This window comes from Etheostoma cragini, chromosome 22 (genome assembly GCF_013103735.1).
Source record: "Etheostoma cragini isolate CJK2018 chromosome 22, CSU_Ecrag_1.0, whole genome shotgun sequence".
NCBI lineage: Eukaryota > Metazoa > Chordata > Actinopteri > Perciformes > Percidae > Etheostoma > Etheostoma cragini.
Window position 1 is genome coordinate 17,542,571 of NC_048428.1, and position 19,448 is coordinate 17,562,018.

The 19,448-nt window shown below is 40.5% G+C and overlaps 1 protein-coding gene across 1 annotated transcript in view; it reads right to left on the reverse strand.

Annotated features, from left to right (window-relative positions):
* The window catches only part of LOC117938007 (cadherin-7-like), an 86,176-nt gene that overhangs the window by 15,108 nt on the left and 51,620 nt on the right, over positions 1–19,448 (reverse strand). Inside the window, exons 5-9 of the mRNA XM_034862317.1 lie at positions 14,566–14,733; positions 12,586–12,773; positions 10,112–10,365; positions 8,875–9,011; positions 6,777–6,898 (exon numbers count right to left, since the gene is read on the reverse strand). Of these exons, the coding sequence (XP_034718208.1) occupies positions 6,777–6,898; positions 8,875–9,011; positions 10,112–10,365; positions 12,586–12,773; positions 14,566–14,733 (869 nt within the window). The remainder of the gene's footprint in view (positions 1–6,776; positions 6,899–8,874; positions 9,012–10,111; positions 10,366–12,585; positions 12,774–14,565; positions 14,734–19,448) is intronic.

The following is a 19,448-nucleotide window of genomic DNA, read 5'->3' on the forward strand; positions in this document are numbered from 1 at the left end:
AATATTGCTGATAGATTCTGAGCTTATCTCTAGGAAGGGTTTCATTCCCCTCTGCTGAGGAAAAGGACTGTAAATCATCCTTAAATCAAACACTTTGTAATGTATAATGCCTTTCATTAGTGTGGCTCTGATGCAAGGCGTTCCTGAGAACCTTTGCTGGGGAATTCTCTAATGGCTTGAGTAGCAGACAGAAGGAGAGAGGCATGGATGTAGACATAAATTCTTGCTGAAAGACATTAACGGCAAAGGCAGACTGATGACTGTGGCAAGGCAAGACTGAGGAGGCTTATGAATCACAGAATTAAAGGTTTTCGGAGTTTACACATAGCTGCACGTTAGATCACAAACAATATGAATGGACAAAGGTGTCTCTGTTGGTTGCTTTGGAGGACGAGGGGGAGTAGGAGGATGTGCAAACAAACGAGACACATACACACAATTCCTATTGCTAATGGAAGATTGTCAACTTGCAGTGACAGCTATTACATTTTTCACTCTTATCCTAAATTTAACTATATATGCTGTGTTTTGAAAACCTTTAGGGTGGCGGGTGGGGGTCCGTGGTATAATTTCTGTCAGTTTGATGTCAAAAAGTTTAACAACCCCTGGCATAGTGTGTGGTTGAGCGAGAAAGAGAGAGAAAGAGAGAGAGAGAGAGAGAGAGAGAGAGAGAGAGAGAGAGAGAGAGAGAGAAAGAGAGATAGAGAGAAAGAGACTGACATTTGAGGCTGTGGACATGCCCACATGTTCTATTATGAACATGTGGGCATGTTCATAATAGTCATGTGATGTAACCTTGGCCTGGTCTGTTAAGGAGTAACACTAGATGAGATGAGTAATCCAAAACAATAAATTGTTGACAATAGCATGATTATAATGTTATTAAATAAAAGCAGTCCTCAATTAGTGTCTCAAAGAGAGCAGAGAGCACTGTAGCATAGCTAGATGAAAAATAAAGATTTTTAAGGACTGTTTATGTTTATTCTCCACTCTAAGGTATTGGTATGAAACTTCAGATATTATTTGAGGCAGATTATTAGACAATGGGCCCCTGGGCACGGATGCGTAAAAGCAGGCCAGGTCCACAGACTTGTAGTCAACAGCGTAGTAACTGAAATCACAGCCCTCTATCAACCGGTTTCCGTTAATCTAATGGGAATGGACATGTGTAGCCAACACAAGATTTTCTTTCTAAAAAAAATACCATAATATGCTAAACAATATTATATCAGCAATAAAAATGGCATCCCCTGATTATTGCAAGAGTAGGGTCCCATATGAAACAAGAAATGCATAGTTATGCAGAAATGAACAACAGCAATTTAACACAGAGGCTCTGGGTTAGGGGCCCCCTGAGCCCTTAGGCCGGGACCCGTTAGGCCCTTCCATTGATCCACCCATGGGTATTATACTGATGAGCTTCAGCTATAGTCAAAACACACTGCTGTCTGTAATTCCAAACCGAAAACTGAATCAGTTTTTTTCTTTTTTTTTACTTCAGTCTAGTAATTTGGACCCACATTTTTCCAGACATCATACCACCTGGATGATTGAGCTGAAACTTCACAGACCAGAACTGTTCACTCAGTACATCTACAAATAACATCCTGCCAACTAAAATGTGTGTGTGTTCTCAGCGGTGTGCAGTTCAAACAATCAAGATTTAATTTTCCCATACAGCTGAAGTATGTTAGTAACTACAATGACCATAATTCATTGCACCTATGACACAAAGCATCTGTGCGGCGTGTCTGTGCGACTATAACTGGAGAGACAGTTAGAAATGCGGCCTCTATAATGAGGAAAGAAATGTCAGCTAATGTAGCATGGCTAGACCGAGAGGCTTTGGTGTGTGAAAAATCTGAGCGATAACGAGCTTGAATAACACTTCTCCCTCTGTGACACCAGCAAGGTAAACACTGTGCTGCATTTTAAAATCTACTCCTTTACTTCTATTAAATCTAGAGTCTAGTTAGAAGTGTTTTATTGTCTTATTGTCTATACGTGTAATTATTGGATAGTCCCCTGGATGAGTCATAAAGTACTGTAAGATCAAGACAGGCAGTTGAAAAGTTGAACTAAGAGTATAAATAAGCATTGCATCCAATAGGTTGCACTTGTTGCCATAGTAATAAGACAGCTGTCACAGAGGGGTTGTGTTGGAAGGAAGGAAGGAAGGAAGTGGTGGTCCTGCGTTTTTTTACACCCTGCCTATGACATAGACGCCCCAAACATCACCCACATGTGACACGTGTGACTTTACACCGACGGATCAACAGCACCTCTTCACACGTCCCACCCTGCTCTCATCACATACACAAACACACAAATAATAAGTAATGATAATCAATATGTACCCTTCAACAAATGTCATCTTTGAATCTTTATTCATTCTTCCTAAGCTGATTTTCTCATTTCAAATTGATTATCTGAATCATTTGCTGAGATTTGTTTTAACACGTTTGTTGGCATGATCCTGACAAGCTGAAACTGCTGAGGCTAAAGTGATCTCCTGGTGAGATCTGATATTAAATTTTCTCCATGTTCTGTCTTTTTATAGAACAGCTGCCACACGGTGATGTCTTCCACTTCCCTTAGCACCTTGACATATCTGTTTTCATCTCCCATCTTGATGAACACATATAGTAAACTGATAATTTGGATGAAAACTGGAGGTGAGAAGATATTTCTTGTTGTTTGTGTGATAATGTTGACAGTTAAGGCAGTAGTTATGAGGTGGTAAGTAAAGCAGTTTTGATCTGGGGTTATTCTTGATTCTATAATTCATAGATCTTCAACAGGGGGTCTGGGACCCCGTGGGGGTCCTAAGAGTTACTGAAGGGAGGCCGGCAAATTATTCTTGATTTTTTGAAAGTTTCCAAGAAAATTGTAATATCTTAATATAAAGCCAACATATTATTTGCAATATTGCTAGCAAATATAAATCAACTTTATAATTTCTGATTCAGTTAATCAGTCCTTGGCTTAAAAACATTGAAGACGCCTGCTACAATTATTCATTGTCTTGGTTTTATTTGAGGGATAAACATGCACTAAGGTTTGGAACAATAGTTCTCATGGGCTTCCTTCATTTACGGAATGCAAACAGGAAATATAGTGTTGCAATGGACTACAATTTTAGCCTATATTTGTTGAAATAATGGTACCGTTAAAAGTCATGTTGAATTAGTTATCAGAAGTTTCTGTTTGGAATTTACCCATGGATATACAGACAATTATTGCTGGATAATTTTGATACTGAATAAAACTTTAAAACTTACTAGTGATTCTCAGAATGTTCTGGAGTTATAAGGAGCATCTTTTTTCTATGATTTCTACGCTTATTTATGGAAAATCTCCGGCAATGGATGTGAATGTGTGTTCAGATTTGACAGTTAGGACTCAGAGAAAAAGTTTAATTCTGATGTTTAACGCGTATTGCAACGCTAAACCAACTTTGTTTTAGAACATATGTAGAACGTCTGTATTACCTCGAGCATTATCTTTTCCTCTCCCTCCAAACTCCCCTTTCAACTTTCTCCCTGTTTAAAAAACCCTGTTCTTGACCACCTCACCGTTCATTCATGAATCTCTGGAGGATGCTGACCCTCCTCAGGGATGCTGCAGGAGAGCAGGGAGGGGCAAGGGAGCAGCACAATGCCAAGTCCACTCATGTATGTAATGCGGACACTGATGTGATTGTACAGCGTGCCCCCCCCCCCCCCAATAAATATCCCCACTCCGCCTGCCCCCTCCACCCCATCATAATATCAATTAATATTATGGCAAAAAACAGACGCACCGATGATCCGTAACAAGTGGCATCTCTCGGAGGGAGCCAGTGCCACGAGACGGCCTTAATTAGGCCTGAAAAATGGCAGGTAATTCCATCCCTGCATTCCCTGTTAATATGTACTACAGAGCCACAGAGTCAACCCCGTCCCCAACTGGCAGTTGTTATTATTTCATCTTTGTTGCTACTGTGAATAAGCCAATGGGCGTGACAGCCAGTGGGCGGCCTAAGGTTTTTAACAAAGCTTTCCAGGGAAGCTGACAACTGTTTGCTGCTCCAGCCGGACATACAGTACACAACAGGAGCATTTTAAATTAATTAGGAATCACAGAGGTGGTGGAGCGCACATCTGGCAGGTTACGAGTCCACCCAGTCTGTCTGCTAACAGACAGCCGACAGCTAGTTGTAATTCAAACTGGGTTTGCGTTCAAATGTCAACCTCTCTCCTTCCCTTTGTTCTTTATTTGTTTATGGGTGTAAACTTCCTCATGAAATTTCCATTTTGCCTGAGTTCATTATTCAGTCTGAAGGTGCAATCCCACTGGTACACTTCAGTGTTGCCCAAACAGAAAGCTGTATTTGAATGGGATTTAATAGAAATTGAATTTCGTGAAAAATAAAAATGTGAACAAGCACTTCTTGTCTGTTGTTATAATTTACTCTGACAATAGGGTAAGGAGATGATGAAGCACAGAGGGGTACATCTTGTACCCAGAGCTTGTTTGTATTTTGTAACGGTATTTCAGATATGCACTTAGCTTTAAAATCCTGTTTTGAATGTCTATCTTCAATTATCTGGATCTTGTTTTCATCTTATGTGTGGTGAATCCAAGCTAAGTTCCTAACTAACTAACTAACTAACTAATTCATTGAAGGAATATGAGACAATGGGCCCTTGGGCACAGACATGTGAGATGCCCCCCACCCTTTCCAAACTCAAAAAGTAATAAAGAGTCTATTTTTAGTAAATTTGATTTTTTTCTTTTGCGTACTTTGTGAGTGTTTTGCATCCGAGTTTAGTCATTCTGCATATTTTTGTTGTGGTTTAGACGTTTTATGTTTGTACTGTATGCTAGTTTTGTGTCTCTTTGTAGTTGTTTTGCATCTGTTCTGTAGACGTCTTATGTTTCTCTGTTCATTTTTTTGTTATTTGAAGTTGTTTGTGTCTCTTAGTGGTCATTTTCCATCTATTTTTTGTTGTCATTTTGTGTTTTTTTTTTTCAGCGACATATTTAACTAACTAACTAAATAATTGAATAACCAACTAACATTCCCACACACAACCCCGGACACACACAAACTATAAGAATGTCAAAACTAACTTACTTATAGCAGCTCATTTTATGACTGTGCCACTTTAAGACTTAACGTACAGAATTTGAATGGAGCACATCTCTTCGCCAGTTGGACGAGGACCTAGGCCTCCGTCACCAACAGCTCCTCGCTTTACAGCAGTGAAGCTCCTAGCGATACCTAGGGGGGACCTCACAGCTCAGCTATCACTGGCATTGAGTAAGCAATCTGTCTGCTTCAGCTGAGTAATTACAGATGTGCTGTACCTTTTCCTGCTGATGATGCTGTCATGGGCCAAGGCTGTTGCTATGTCCTGAGGGCCGGTTTGATTGTTGGGGAATTACTTTGTTTCAGTATTGTCATAGGCTCTGTGCCATAATTTATCAGCCGCCAGTGGGGAGAAATGTACAAATTATCTGTTGAATTTGAAAGTCAAGATATTGATGGGTGATAGATGGTTGCTAGGGTTGTTCTTAATGTGATATTGCTGAGCAACAACACTCATCTCAAGATAAGTGGCAGCATCATTAACCAAAAATAGACATTCAACTGTGTTAGAAACACATTTTTCAATAATGATGGGTAGCAATGTAGAGGCAATGTTTATTGCAGCAAAAACTCAGTACCAAAAGGCTCGAAACTGATTAATTAGATTCAGATTTAGCAACATCTCAAAATACCTTCAGGTAGGTTGAATTGTATGAACTAAACTTCATTTAGTTTTTGGGTGATTTTAACTCAACAAAACAAATAAGAGACACAGAAAATTCACCACGGCAACAACCCCCAAAAGCTTCACTTGTGAGGCTGCACATTGTGGTCAAGCAGCATCCACATGGGAAAAATGCACACATGATTGCATTCATTTTTCCAAATGAAGTCATTTGCTATTTTTGTTCAGCCTTCCATGAGCATGGTGACAAACAACTCTGAAATACGAATGCAAATAGCATATTTAAAAGGGCCTAATAGCTATTTCCCAATATAATGCATCATTCTGATCAATTGTACTTATTCAGGTCTACACGCCTCCTTTACCCTCCGCCTCTGATTGTATTTTCCAAATGCCAAAAGCAGACGAATCGCTGCCACGGACACACAAGTCACTTAGCAACAATGAGGCCAAATGCTAAACACAGGAAAAATGCGATGCATGGCTAATGACTTTTTTCCCCTCTTTCTTTTCCTGGATCACCAAATCTTCAAGCTCTCAAATCTCTCCGTTGGTAGTTTTGGAATGCATTTTCTGGCCTGCCGCCCTACCGTGGTGATCATCTAATTACACAAAGCTTCACAATAAAAAGTCAAACTGCAGCAGAGCACCAATCCATCCCAGCATGAGGTATCATATTACGGCATGCTATTATTGTGGATTAAGACCACAGGCAGAGTCATTCATTTAGTTTGCTTTGACAGTACGGAGTAACTCTATCTCTAATGAATGATAACACCTACAATACCTGCTATTGCTGTAGATCTTAAGGATGTGTCTCCTCCTAATGATGCTGTTTCCCTAGAATGACCTCGAGCTGAGAGGTAGATATGTGCACACTGGACTTGTTTTGAGGAACAAGAAAGTGTTTTAATGGCTTTGAGAGTCAGCAGGCTGTCTTTGTGAGTCAAACTTCAAGCGAGCATAAAGAGAGAAAAGGGAAGCTGGACCAACTGCAGAGATGTTCTTGGGTCTTACCTGTCCTGGCATGGCGTTCTCACAGAGGAGGGTTTCATATTCTATAGCGAAGACTGGGGCATTATCATTTATGTCCAGCACTGTGATAAGAGTGATGCCTTTTCCAATTTGGGTTGGGTCCTCTGAAAGAGAAAGAGAAAGAGAGAGAAGAGAGTCCCTGTTTGTGTCAGAGCTTCAGAAAACTTTATTTTAAATACTTACATTCTGCCTTAACTTTACTGTGATCCAGTTGGCCAATTTATGGAATATTGATCATTCTTATGTGTTTTAATTAATCACAAATGAGGAGGGAAAAAGTGCTGCTGTAATGAAATATGCAGCGTGCCTCCAACAGCTTGCGTCCTTACCCACTCTGCTGTGGATCAGCCAAAGTCATTACATTCGGTGGCGGCTTGTTGTCAGGGAAGGCTGCGTTTGTGGACGAGCCATCTTGCATAGTGGGCTTCACGCCTTTGTCTGCCTGACACACACTGATGGCTAAATGGCTGCGTCTGAGAGCAAGATGATGATTTAGCCTGGCACTGCCGCCATCCCGGCCAGAGATGACGCGCTGACATTCTGGCCGGCTGATTTGATGGTGATAAAAAGGACGTGCGAAGCCTCGGGCCACAGGCTTCTTGTCATTGCCGTGGTCTGGCCAGAGCAGATGAAATGTGAGTGACTGCAGCTCAAATGCACAACTTCCCTCAACGGAAGAGTCCCTGCACACTCTTCAGTTACAAAGAACCTATTTACTATAAATACTATCATCAGGCGTACAGGGCAGTGGATTTTCTAGCCAGTCTGTGGACTCAAAGATGTTTTCAGCTTGAAACAGCGCCTGAGTGTCACTATGTGTCAAAAGCCAGTACCTCATGCATGAGGGAGTGTTGTGACATTTCATATGGCTATTATTATATGCTGCCTTCTCTTTGTTGCTATATCAGGAAAGAGCTCACACGCGGGAATCAACCAAATAGTGTGTCTGTGTGCTGTTAGATGTAAATAAAAACACATCTTTGAAGCAAAAAGTGATGAAAAGGTTTTAAGGAAAAATGAATACCCTTTTCCAGTGTTGATTGTGAAGATGTGAAGGCAGAGGAATGGCCAGGCTGACAAGCCGGTTGTCTATTTTAACTTACACTGATGTGACGCAGCTGTCGAGAGTGCTGCGTGGATTGTGTGCTGATGATTGTTGTCCATTGTGTTTGCATGATGGCAATGGAATCAAACGAAGTTTGGGGGAAAAAAGACACTTGTGTCCTTAGAGGATTGAGAGATGAACAAAAACGCAGGCAGCACTTCTTCACATCACATTAACATAGTTTACCAGTGGGTGAGATCGCCCACTCTTACTCAGCATCTCGTCCCCACGGCTCAGGGACACATGGAGGTCAAAATGACTGTCCTGCGCGTGAATTAACATTCACCGACAGCCCTACAACAACCCCAACAACTGTATTGCCCTTTGCACAGAAGGCTATGGCACATTATGGAGAGAATAACAAGACAGATAGGATCTCAGGTTTCATATACAAATTCTTACAGTGACACTAACAAGTGAACTGACCATTCTCGCTAAGCCCCAGTGTCAGATTTACTGTAACACTCAAAATTCTTAGTAATTCTTTAATGGGTCCTCAATTTTAAACAGAAGTTGAAAAAGCAAACCACTCATTTCTAGCCACCAATTTTGTAGACTGAAATGAGACTGCTAGCAGATTTCATCAGCTGTAGCTAGCTAGGTATTTAAGCTAACATTAAGTCCATAATTTGGTTTAAAACTCATGACTTTAATTGTTGTCAACTTGTATTTAACTTATAAAAATGTATCTTAAATATGTACATGATAGCTACATGCATGATTCAGTATTTAGTTAAAAGACCAAATGTGCATGTCCCTGGCCTACGGTTTGCTTCTTCACCAGTTTGTAATTTATGAAGACATAGAAAGAAACATTTCTCTTTATTACAGTGTTGAGCTACTTAGTCCTTACGTTAGTATTAAAGTGCTGATTATCACTCTTACTACAAACCCACCAGAGTTTTAGCGAATGGTCAACTCTGACTGATACATTTACTTTACATGACTGGTGGTGTGTGCTGTAAGTAAACTTACGGCTCTCGATGGCAAAGATGGTGAGGTTATGGACCAAGTTGGCCTCTCGGTCCAGGGGCTTGGCTGTGCTGATGACACCCCTGAGTGCGTCCACGTTAAAGAAGCGTTCCAAGTCTGTGTTTCTGTCAATGGAGTACCTGGACAAAAATACACAACCAAAATACTTTTATAAAATTTCTTTTTGATGGTGGTATTGATTTGACATTTTAGCGTCTCTTCCACTTGTGAGAAAAGCTTATCATCAAACTGTGAAGCAATCACACTGAAGAATTGCAGCTGATACAGAGAGAACTTTAATCAATCATCAATGGAAAATAAACAAACATTATTTAACATTTAAGATGTTTTCCAATCTAAAAAGTGCAAGTAATAAACATACAGTAAGTGTGTACATTACAAATTCATGAGCAAAACAAAACCATATTAAATTGTGATCAAATTGAGGTCTGTCTGCTAGTCCCACAGCACACAATACTGATCATACCATTTCAATACACAGCAACTCATATTTCTAGAGGAAATTACAACTTCAATTAGCCTACATCCAAAGGGTATTATTGCAGTGTAATTTGACTCTTGTGGCTGCATTGGTTCCACAATAATTTTAATTTTAACAGATGTAGTGAAATATATTGCAGATGCTGATAACAGTCAGGAGCAAAAAGAGGCAATTTACAGGCACAATGGTGCAGTAATTTGATTTTCTGATTAAGATTACTAACAGTCCTAACAGACCAAGCCTGAATACCATACAATATTCATTCAATTTATGCTTAATTGGTTAGGATCTTGAGAGTGACACAGCACAGATTGGCAATGTGAGTCCTTGTTTTGAGTCACAAATGCCAAGACACAAGTGTTGAGCCTCGACCCTCCAGCAGGACGCCCTTCTCTTGCGCATTATGGCATTTCACTTTTGCAAATGTTGCACTCCTTGCCCCTTTCACCATCTGGCATTGTCTTTGCAACAGCCACATGGAGGACCCTAGGGGGTCCACGTAGTTACAGACATTGTGGATCACTTGAATAGATTATGAGCACATTGTTCTTCTTTAACTGATTTGGAAGCTTTATTTGGGATTCTAAGAACATATATGTTCTTTAACAAACAGCTCTGGGAATTTTTGTTTTATTATTATTGTTATTATTATTATTGTTGTTATTTTTTGAATTTATGACTAGAAGAGTTAATTGGCTAAGAAATTTATGAAATAGCATGTGGGCAAATCGTTAGTACCTGATGGCATTGTTGGAGGTGTCTGGGTCGTGGGCAGAGACTCTCCCAATTGAAGTTCCCACTCTGGCGTCTTCCGAAACAACCATCTTGCTAAGCGGTGTGGAAAAGATGGGTGGCTCGTTCACATCTTCCACCATCACCTTGACTGATGTTGTGTCGCTAAATGGGCCCAAGCTCAAGAAGTTGGAGTCAATATTCCTGTTTGTGGCCTCGATTCTCAGAGAGAAGCTGTTCTTCGTTTCAAAGTCTAAAGGCTGGAGGAGACAGAATACACTAAACGTGAGATGATCAATTGTGTTGTCAAAATAAGAGAGTTGCTAGAAAATGTTCAGTTCTTTATTTGGAATTCATTTTAAGACTACACTGCTATGGCTGCTCCACATTTCTCAGACAGTTAAGGGTTAAAGAACAGCTTATGCATGTAAATCTGTAATTCATTCATACATTGCTGAGATATTAATCCCAGTTAAGTATGTTGATTTTTGAGAGCACTTTCAATTTAACACAGAGTCAGATCTAAACAAAGTAATTTGCTGATGCATTAAAGATACTTTGTGCTGTAAAAGCAATACGATTCGTATTAAGAAAGGCACACAACATGATGAAAAGAAATTAAAAAAACCCTTTTGAAACATTTCACCTTTTTGCCTGGTTTATTGAACTCCCTTTTGCAACATGTGATGAAATGAACATTGATTTGACACTTTTATTGTCAGTGACTCTCTCCGATGTTGTAATGGTCCATCTGACAAGGCTGCTAGTGTCCAGAAATGGCTCTCCCTCTACCACAAAAGAGCTGCAGCAATGAACTGGCACATCCATGTGGCCTACAGAGTCCATTTCCAGTCTCTCCTGAAACCAGGAATGGTAATGTCTGAACCATGAGCACTGGAGTATCCAAAAGTGAGGCAAGAATGTGCAATGGATTTTCTGCGTAAATTAATAAGTGGCTTTGTTAAGCATTTAACTTGAGATGTTTTATTTAATCCATGTAGGCGGATATATTATTTATAGCATCTCGGTTCCTATGGTGAGAGGAGTATATTTTAAGTGGTAAAGTATCCTCCTTCCTTCCTCAATCCTTACAGTGATCCTTATACTGCCTTATTGTGAAGTCTGGAGTTGCTGTAGAAGTAAACCTTTAAGTGACCAAGGAATGTTAAAGGGGAACTATGCAGTTTTTATAGCTTAATTTACCTTAACTGAACCGCTTTGAAGTCATTGGAATGGTTATATGACTTTTTTCAAGTTGAAAGGTGATCGTCTTGCTCCCCCCTAGCGCCTGTGAGCGGAAAAACCACCCCAACTTTTGGCTGGCGAGTCGCCAAATGGCCAAAACTGCATAGCGCCCCTTTAACTTTGATCAAAGGTGCTGGAGATAATCAATGCTGAATTTTCATTAGTGATCATCACTTAGTCCAAAGATGCAGGGGCCATTTCAGAACAGGGGGAGATGGATAAAGAGGGAAAGGAAAGGGAAACTGGAGAGTCACTTGTCCTCATATTTTCCAGTAAACAAGCATGCGAAATAGTGTCATTACATTACACACTGATTGTACTATCCAATTCACTACACATCCAGAAAGACAAAAGTCCGAAGCTGGAGTTACTCTGTATTTCTGTTGCTGCCAAATCCAATGAAAAGATCAAAACCAACAATGCTAGTTTCTATCTTTTAATAATTTCTGAGCCTCCCACTACCTGCACTCGCATGTCCATTCATTCCAACTAAATACTGTATATACTTATAAATATATAGCTTCATTTCTAAATATAAACACTAAAATAGCTCCTGAAACAGCAGAGCACCCTGGGTCTTGAAAAATGTTACTCAAACAAGAGTGAATAGTGTTTATGTTGGGGACTATTTTTAGCTGCTGGTGAACAGACATTTGGTGCTTTAGTAAATATTTACAGCTGCAAGACAATGAACAGTATGTGGGGTGAAAATATACTGCAGTATTCAGGTTAATTGTAATGAAGAAACACATCACCAAGTAGAACAGTGTGGATCATTGATGTGTTTTTGATAACAATGGAGCGCTATGGCACAGAGGATTCAGCTATGACCGGCTGCACTGGCAATACAGTACTTGTTAATAAGATTAATTTATTTTTGGTTCAGGATAAGATAAGATAAAGATAAATGCAGTTTTAACAGTTAGAGTTGGCATCCAGTAGGAAGAAATTATTTGTGACATGTCTTTATAAAAAACCTGACAGTATGGAAAAAATAGTTTGTATGTACATGTACTGTATGTGGAGTAGTCACACCAGTTCAGTCAATATTCCAAGCAATAGTCAATGCCACAGCAGCTGCTCAAGTACAGGTCTTTACCCAACAGCCGGACTTTCACTGATATTCAGGAGGGAGGGTGTAGTCCCATTTATGGGCAGAAAGTCAGGGTACAAAGGTTTCAGTTTCTGACAAAACCAGAGGCTGAATTGGTTTTATAAGTTTTTATATGCAGTACCTTCAGAAGGATGATGACCCCATCTTGTGTCTTCTCATCTGTTGTTATGTTGAACATGCCAGGCCCGTCGCCGTCCATGATCCTGTAGTCCATCTCTGCATTGGAGCCTATATCAGCGTCGGCCGCTTTGAATCTGGCCACCACAGATTGCACCGGCAGCGACTCCCGAACCGTGTACTGATAGTTCTCTGAAAGAGGAAGGACAGGGGCAGATGCTGGTAATGGATGTGCTTATTTCACCACCAACTCATTTCAAGCAGCTCAGCTTTTCTTATACCCCTTCAGCTTTGATTCGGCTGTGTGCCTCCTCAATAAATTCATATTGCATAACACTGACAGGCAGCAGTAGTGACATACATGGAATAAAGCACTCCACCTTCACTTACATGCTGCAGTATAGGCAGTGGAGAAGGCAATAGAAAAGTGAAATATAGTTGAGAAAGCAAAGACCAATTTCAGTTGTCACATTTCTGCAGCTGAGAGAATATATTTAGGGAAGAATATATTTAATATTAATAAAAAAAATGTCTGTTGAGTCACTCTTAGATCCCTTTGGAACTTTTCACAAGATGAAATGTCCACTTGAAGATTCTATTACTCTGGAACTCTCCATTGTGTACCCTAAGCTTTAGTCTGACCCTTCGGTTTTAAAGTACTCTTATAAGAATAAAGAAGGGAATCATATTCATAATCATAATCTCCACAATCACCATGGCAGAGCTCATTACCAGACCTTTCTGTGTTCCTTACAGTGTCTCCCTCAGCCACCGTCTAAATGCTAATCTGCCTGACATTGTTTGCCGCCATGTAATCTTCATAATGGCTTTTTAATTTGCCGTGGAATAGCAGCTCTTTAAAAGAACCAAAGAATCCCTTTGCTCCCTACGATTTGCCCCATGTACCTACATCTTTCCACCCACCCAGCCTGTCCTCTCATGCAGCTAACCTTGGCTTCTGTTCCCCCGTTTCCTCCAAGGACTAGCTATAGCTGCGGGACTCTCTATCATCTCTGATGCTCCATAATGGTCTATTGATTCTGACCCATGACCCTGCAAGTGCGACAGCAGGAGCAAAACCCCAAACTGCTCCAATGTCTCTTTTTTCTCAGAGTGACAGCACTGGGTTAAAATGGCATTGATGACTTGTTGTGAAAACTTGAACATTTCGTCCCCCCCAGGGGACTGCAAATTGACTCTGCTTCATGGCTGTCCAGTGGTGAGTGCAGCAGCCAGTGCATGGACTATCAGCGGTAAACCGATTGCTGGTGCTTCGGATTATCATGAGAAGCACTGCATGCCTTTGGATCTTAAAGCTGGGCCTGCAACCCATCTGTAGCCTGTGAAATAGGCTGACAACAAAAAAACGGAGCCCGATTGATCCTGGTATCCAACGCAGAAGCAGCCCGAAGCTCCGATGTGGACTAAAGCAGGGAGGTGCACACCTTGCAGGAAGGCTGCTTTTTTTGTTGTTGTCGTAAAACATTTACTGAAATTACAAATGCAACAAAGTCACAAAGATAAATAGAGAACATTAGGTTAGGTTAGTAATGCGGTTAACATAACCTCAGAAAACTGATGGAAGTGTAAGGGTGAAGATTTAATGAGTGTGTTCTGCGTCTAAGATTTCTGAGTACTTTTTGTTCAACTTTATTCTACCACCCATTACAGGAAAAGTGTTCCTACAGCTAATATAGCACATTTAATATTTCCCAATGATTTCTGGGTTAGATATCAGTGAAAGCCTTTTTGTACCACTGCCTTCATTGCAAAGTATGCCCTCATTTGGTTCTCTGAGTTCAAGTGTTTTTTAAGCGATAATAGATCTTTCAAAGCCCAACTCAGCTGGAACAAAAACACATGCAAATGAAGCAAAGAGCTAGTGGTTTGATTCTGATTGCTGAGTGGCTGTTAAACACATGGCATGTATGTACATGACAAGCTTAATTGACGCTGTACGGACAATCAGGAACAGGAGTCTTACTGTGAGAGAACCGAGGCGGGTTGTCGTTGACATCGGTAAGCGTGACAGTGACAGAGGTAGTGCCAGAGAGGCCACCCATCTGGCCGACCATGTCTTTGGCCTGGATGACAAGCACATACTGGTCCCTCGTCTCCCGGTCCATGTTGGGCAGAGCTGTTCTAATGACACCTGGAGAAAGAGGAAGAGATGGAGGAAAAGATCTTTTAGTCAGACATACTGAACTCACAGATTAACTCAAGTACCCTTCCATCATTGTGTTCCAAATGTGTTCATTTCAATGAAGTTTTAAACAGGATGTTGTCTAACACTTATTTTAGTATGGATAGCTTTGCGATGGAACAATTTGGGATCCCCTCAGTCAGAGCTGGTTAATTTGGCTCAAAAAAGGGAAGTTTAGCCCCCTGCTGAAGCTGCTCCCCCTGCAACCCAACCCAAGTTAAGCAAATGACGATGTATGGATAGCTTACAATAATGCTTTTTTATTTACAACAAAATCGTGTTTGGTTGATTAAGTAAATTTAGCTTTATCTTTATATTTATGCGACTACCACTTTAAAAGAATGCGCCTTGACATATCAATCATTTTCCATGAGCTAAGTATTTCAACTTTACTTTGACCTTACTTTTTTAACAGTTTATCCATAACCTTTAGCTAACTATTACAACAGTTCATCCGTTACTTTCAGCTAACAATTTCTACTGCTTATCCTTATTTGCTACTTTTAGCTAACAGTTTCAACCATTTATACACTACTTTTAGCTAACAATTTCAACTGTTTGTATCCAGTACATTTAGTTAGCTATTTCAACTGTTTATCTAGTACTTAGTAGGCGTTTACTTTTACTATCAATATCCTATCTTCTATCTAGGCTAATTTCAAACTTTCAAACATTATCCATTTAAGCGCTACAATCTTTCCAAAATCGGAATCACTGTTTATAATAGTTATTTTCATCTGTATGCCTCTTTCAATAGCTATTCTTCAAAAGGATTGATTGACGTCAGAAATGTACTTCGCCACAAAGCTTTAAATGCCTCTAGTCTCTGCAATTGATTTTAATACAAAAGCATACAGAAGTGACTAAAAGACTTTAAGAAAATTAGGCTTCATGCCCTGAAATTATTTCAACTGACCCTACCAAGCTAGGTGACAAGTAGAACGCTCAAGTACAGGAAGGCTCTATTCATGTCAAAAAGGATGATCTAAAAATATAATTCCAGATTGGAAAAACCTGTTCACATCAATCCTTGAAGTAGTGATTACAAGAATACATGACTTTAGGTTAATGGGTGGATGTCCATCATGGCTAGTAGCTTGTTTACACAACAGCAATGAATTGTGACTCTTCCGTGCCTTGAAATATGCTGTCACTCCAAATAGTTTAGTCTGACATATGATGAGGTTAATGTTAAGACGCTGTCAGAGAAGTGAGCACATGCAAGGGGACATTTTAGCTGCCAGGGGAGGCATTATCTGTCTGTCCTCCTGTCATGATTGTGCTGTCATCAGAAAAGGATCAGAGATGTGACAACACTGGCATCAAATGACTGTATTTATCTCTTTGCAAATGAGCTGCTGTATGAAATAGCTACTGCTAAGCCAAGATGTGGTATACTAATATGCTAACTAACATATCTGTATGTAGAGAAACCTTTTCATTAATGACATTTTTCTAATCTCAACTCTATCTATGGTCTACAAAAATGATCATTTTGTAAAAATGAACACTATGCATTAAATTGCAAAGAAAAAGTGTCCTAATCCCTCAAAAGCAATCACTGTTGCGTCCAAAGTTAATGACTTACCACACAATGTGTTTAATTCATTAAATGGCACTTATTAAAGATTAATTCAGAACATGGAAGATTGCTCATTAAGAAACACACAAAGCCACAGCACACAGTTCCTGAATAAATGAATCATTTTGAGTGCTTTATCACATTCCCAAGCCTGATGAAGAAGATCAAAGCAGCGCTCTTGCTTAGACTCAGTAACTTAAGAATTTCTAATAATCCTTTAAATTACCCAGAAATTTGACATGAACTTGAGGTCCAATCTCTTGAGGAAGAAAAGAACACTACCGGTACTTATTTATTCATTACAGGTGTTGTTGAATATCAACCAGCTCTGCCCTTGACGAGGACTGTGCCGTTTTTAGATAAGAAATCACCAAGAATGGGTTTTTGAAGAAAGATATCTGACAGACTGTTATGTCTCTGAAAAAGGCAGGTGCTGTAAAATGCTACAAACAACTTTCTTCCCAAACCCAACTGCATGCCTAACTACGGTTGGCCATGGTTTTGATTTTAACAATTATGATTCCAATTCTGATTCTTCATTTTGATTCCATTTTTTACCAATTGTTTTTTGAGAGGTGGAGTTGAAACGGGTCACATGCTTATTTCTCAGATAAGAGGAACATGTCATTTTGATTCAACGGTGGTTTACAATTTTATCAGACTTTTTCAATGTAAATGTATGAAAAAAAAAAGTACAGCCACACTAGAGCGCAGCTAACTGTGATCCATGGCTCCAACACAACAAACACCTGGAGGTACGGTGGCCGCTACGGAAACCCAAAGTGGCTCATGATGATTGGATTTAAAACCAAATGTTTCCAAACGATTCAATTGGAATAGCAATTTTTGAAACGATTCCAAGATTACGGTTCTTGATGCCCAATCCTATGCCAAACCTAACCCTCGTGCTTGTTATATCATGAGCGGGGATTTCCTAAAGGGGAACTATGCGTTTTTTTTTAGCTTAATTTACCTTGACTGAACCGCTTCGGAGGCATTTGAGTGGTTTTATGACTTTTTTTGAGTTGAATGATGGTTGTCTCGCTCCCCCAGTGCCTGTGAGCGGAAAACCACCCTTGCAACGTTGGGCCGGCGAGCCGCTGGAGAAGAAGTATCGCGGGATATCAAGTCTTGCATGGTAACGAATTGCTTCACAGCACTGCACACATAGGCCCATTCAGGAACCGGTCAACAAGGTAGCAATGGAGTTTTTCACATTATCGTCATGGCTGAGCCGGCAAAGAAAAAAACAGAAAGCTAGGAAAGCATTGTCGGAGGAACAGAGAAAGAGGGGAGGGCAGACTGACTGAGCAAGGAGTCAGACACAAGTAAACAGCGGAGCTGCCAAATATCTATTCTGAAGCTTTAAGGGGGGGCTCTATAAAGAAACCTGGGTGCAAAAAGCGCACACTCATCTTACTTTATCTCTCTATCTTTCTTTCTCTTGCAGGCACGCACGCACGCACGGTATTTGCAATTAGGCTTGATTCAGAAACAAATGAGGAAGGACAAACAAATCAAGAAAAGGGGGTCAAAGGACTTCAAGAGAAAAATGAAGATGCATTTTGACCGTCAACCGCGAGTGTACTTGAAAATAAACAATGCCATTAAGTGTTTAATTTTCTCTTTCTGTCATCCTTTATTAATGTCAGCACAGTCCCTCCGGCTGAAAACTGTTATTGGCTGCGCTAAACTAAATGGCTCAGTTAGCTAAATTATAGCGAGCTGTCCACTTTCTTTTCTCCAAAGTCCCTGCCAGTGGGCTTACAGTGGGATGACAGTAGTCAATAAAGCAATAATCTTAGGCTGTTTATCTGCAAAACATGCCATTTTAGTCCTTCATCAAATAATGAACAGTGGGACGATGTCATTCAGCAGTGGGGTAAAACAAGGCTTCTTTTCTCTCCTTTGGTTAAGCCTCGACAACAAAGTCAAAACATGTCATCTGTTCTTTTTCTAAGCGGAGAATTTAGGCTTCTATCTCAGTGCTGTAGATGCTCGGTTTATCCCTTGCATCCATCTTCCATCCATCTTTTCATCACTTTGCTGTTGCTTCTTCCAAAGTGTAACCTCATAGCCAATTAAAGAGCACCACCACTGCTCTGGTGCCTGCTGCAGTGACACCTGTAAACCCTGTTAACTTGAGTTGAGTTCAGAAAAGGTTACTCCAAGCCTTCAACCCAGTGAGGCTCCCATAATACCAGCTAGACACAAAGAGGAAAAACGAATCTGTTCTCTGCTCCATACAGTACATCACCACCATAGGGACAAAGCATGCATGTCTAGACTTAAAAAGAGGCATCATTTAAAATTCTGGGAAGCAAAGCTGAAGCTGGATAATGGTTGGATTATAATAACAGCTGCAACGGATGGCTCCTAAAAGGTGAAATAAACTAGAAAAAGATGTTAAGCTTGTGTAGCCAGCAGTGAGATAAATGAAACTAAACCACAGATAGGCTTCACACACAATTGATATACTTATTTAATATCAGCCTGGTGTGTTGGAGACTAAAAGATATTGGCTGTGGTTAATGATGCCATGAATCCTGATTTTAGCATCCTAAAAAAACAACAACAGAGACATGTTTCTCCTCCCGCCTGGCCAGAAGCACACATACTTCTCACCGAGCGACACTGCTAATCCACATGCCGATGTTGCGAGACTGTTGTTTGTCTGCTGGGTGCCATCCCCCTCACTCTCTATCTCTGTTACCCCGTGCGGCGCTGGTGTCATTCCTGGGGAGAGGCGATGATTAAAATCCTTCTGTCGCTATCACGGCACGGCTTCACATTGCGCCGTGACTCCTTGCCTCCGGTACAAGCCAGACGCATTGTAGCCGTGCATTTATCTAGCTGTCTCCACAACACTGGCGGCAGACGGGTGGGCCATGCTCCCTGCTAAAGCCCAGATACTTGACATTTGTCTTGGGAAGAGGAAATAAAAGTGCAGACTTTGGAGGAACCCTCTGGCTTTGCGTGCAGCTATGAGAGGTACTGATAGAGGTGATGAACACTTGAACATAAAGGATGCAGTATGTGATTTGCAGAACCCTGAGGCGGTCCACTTACAAAGAATAGATCC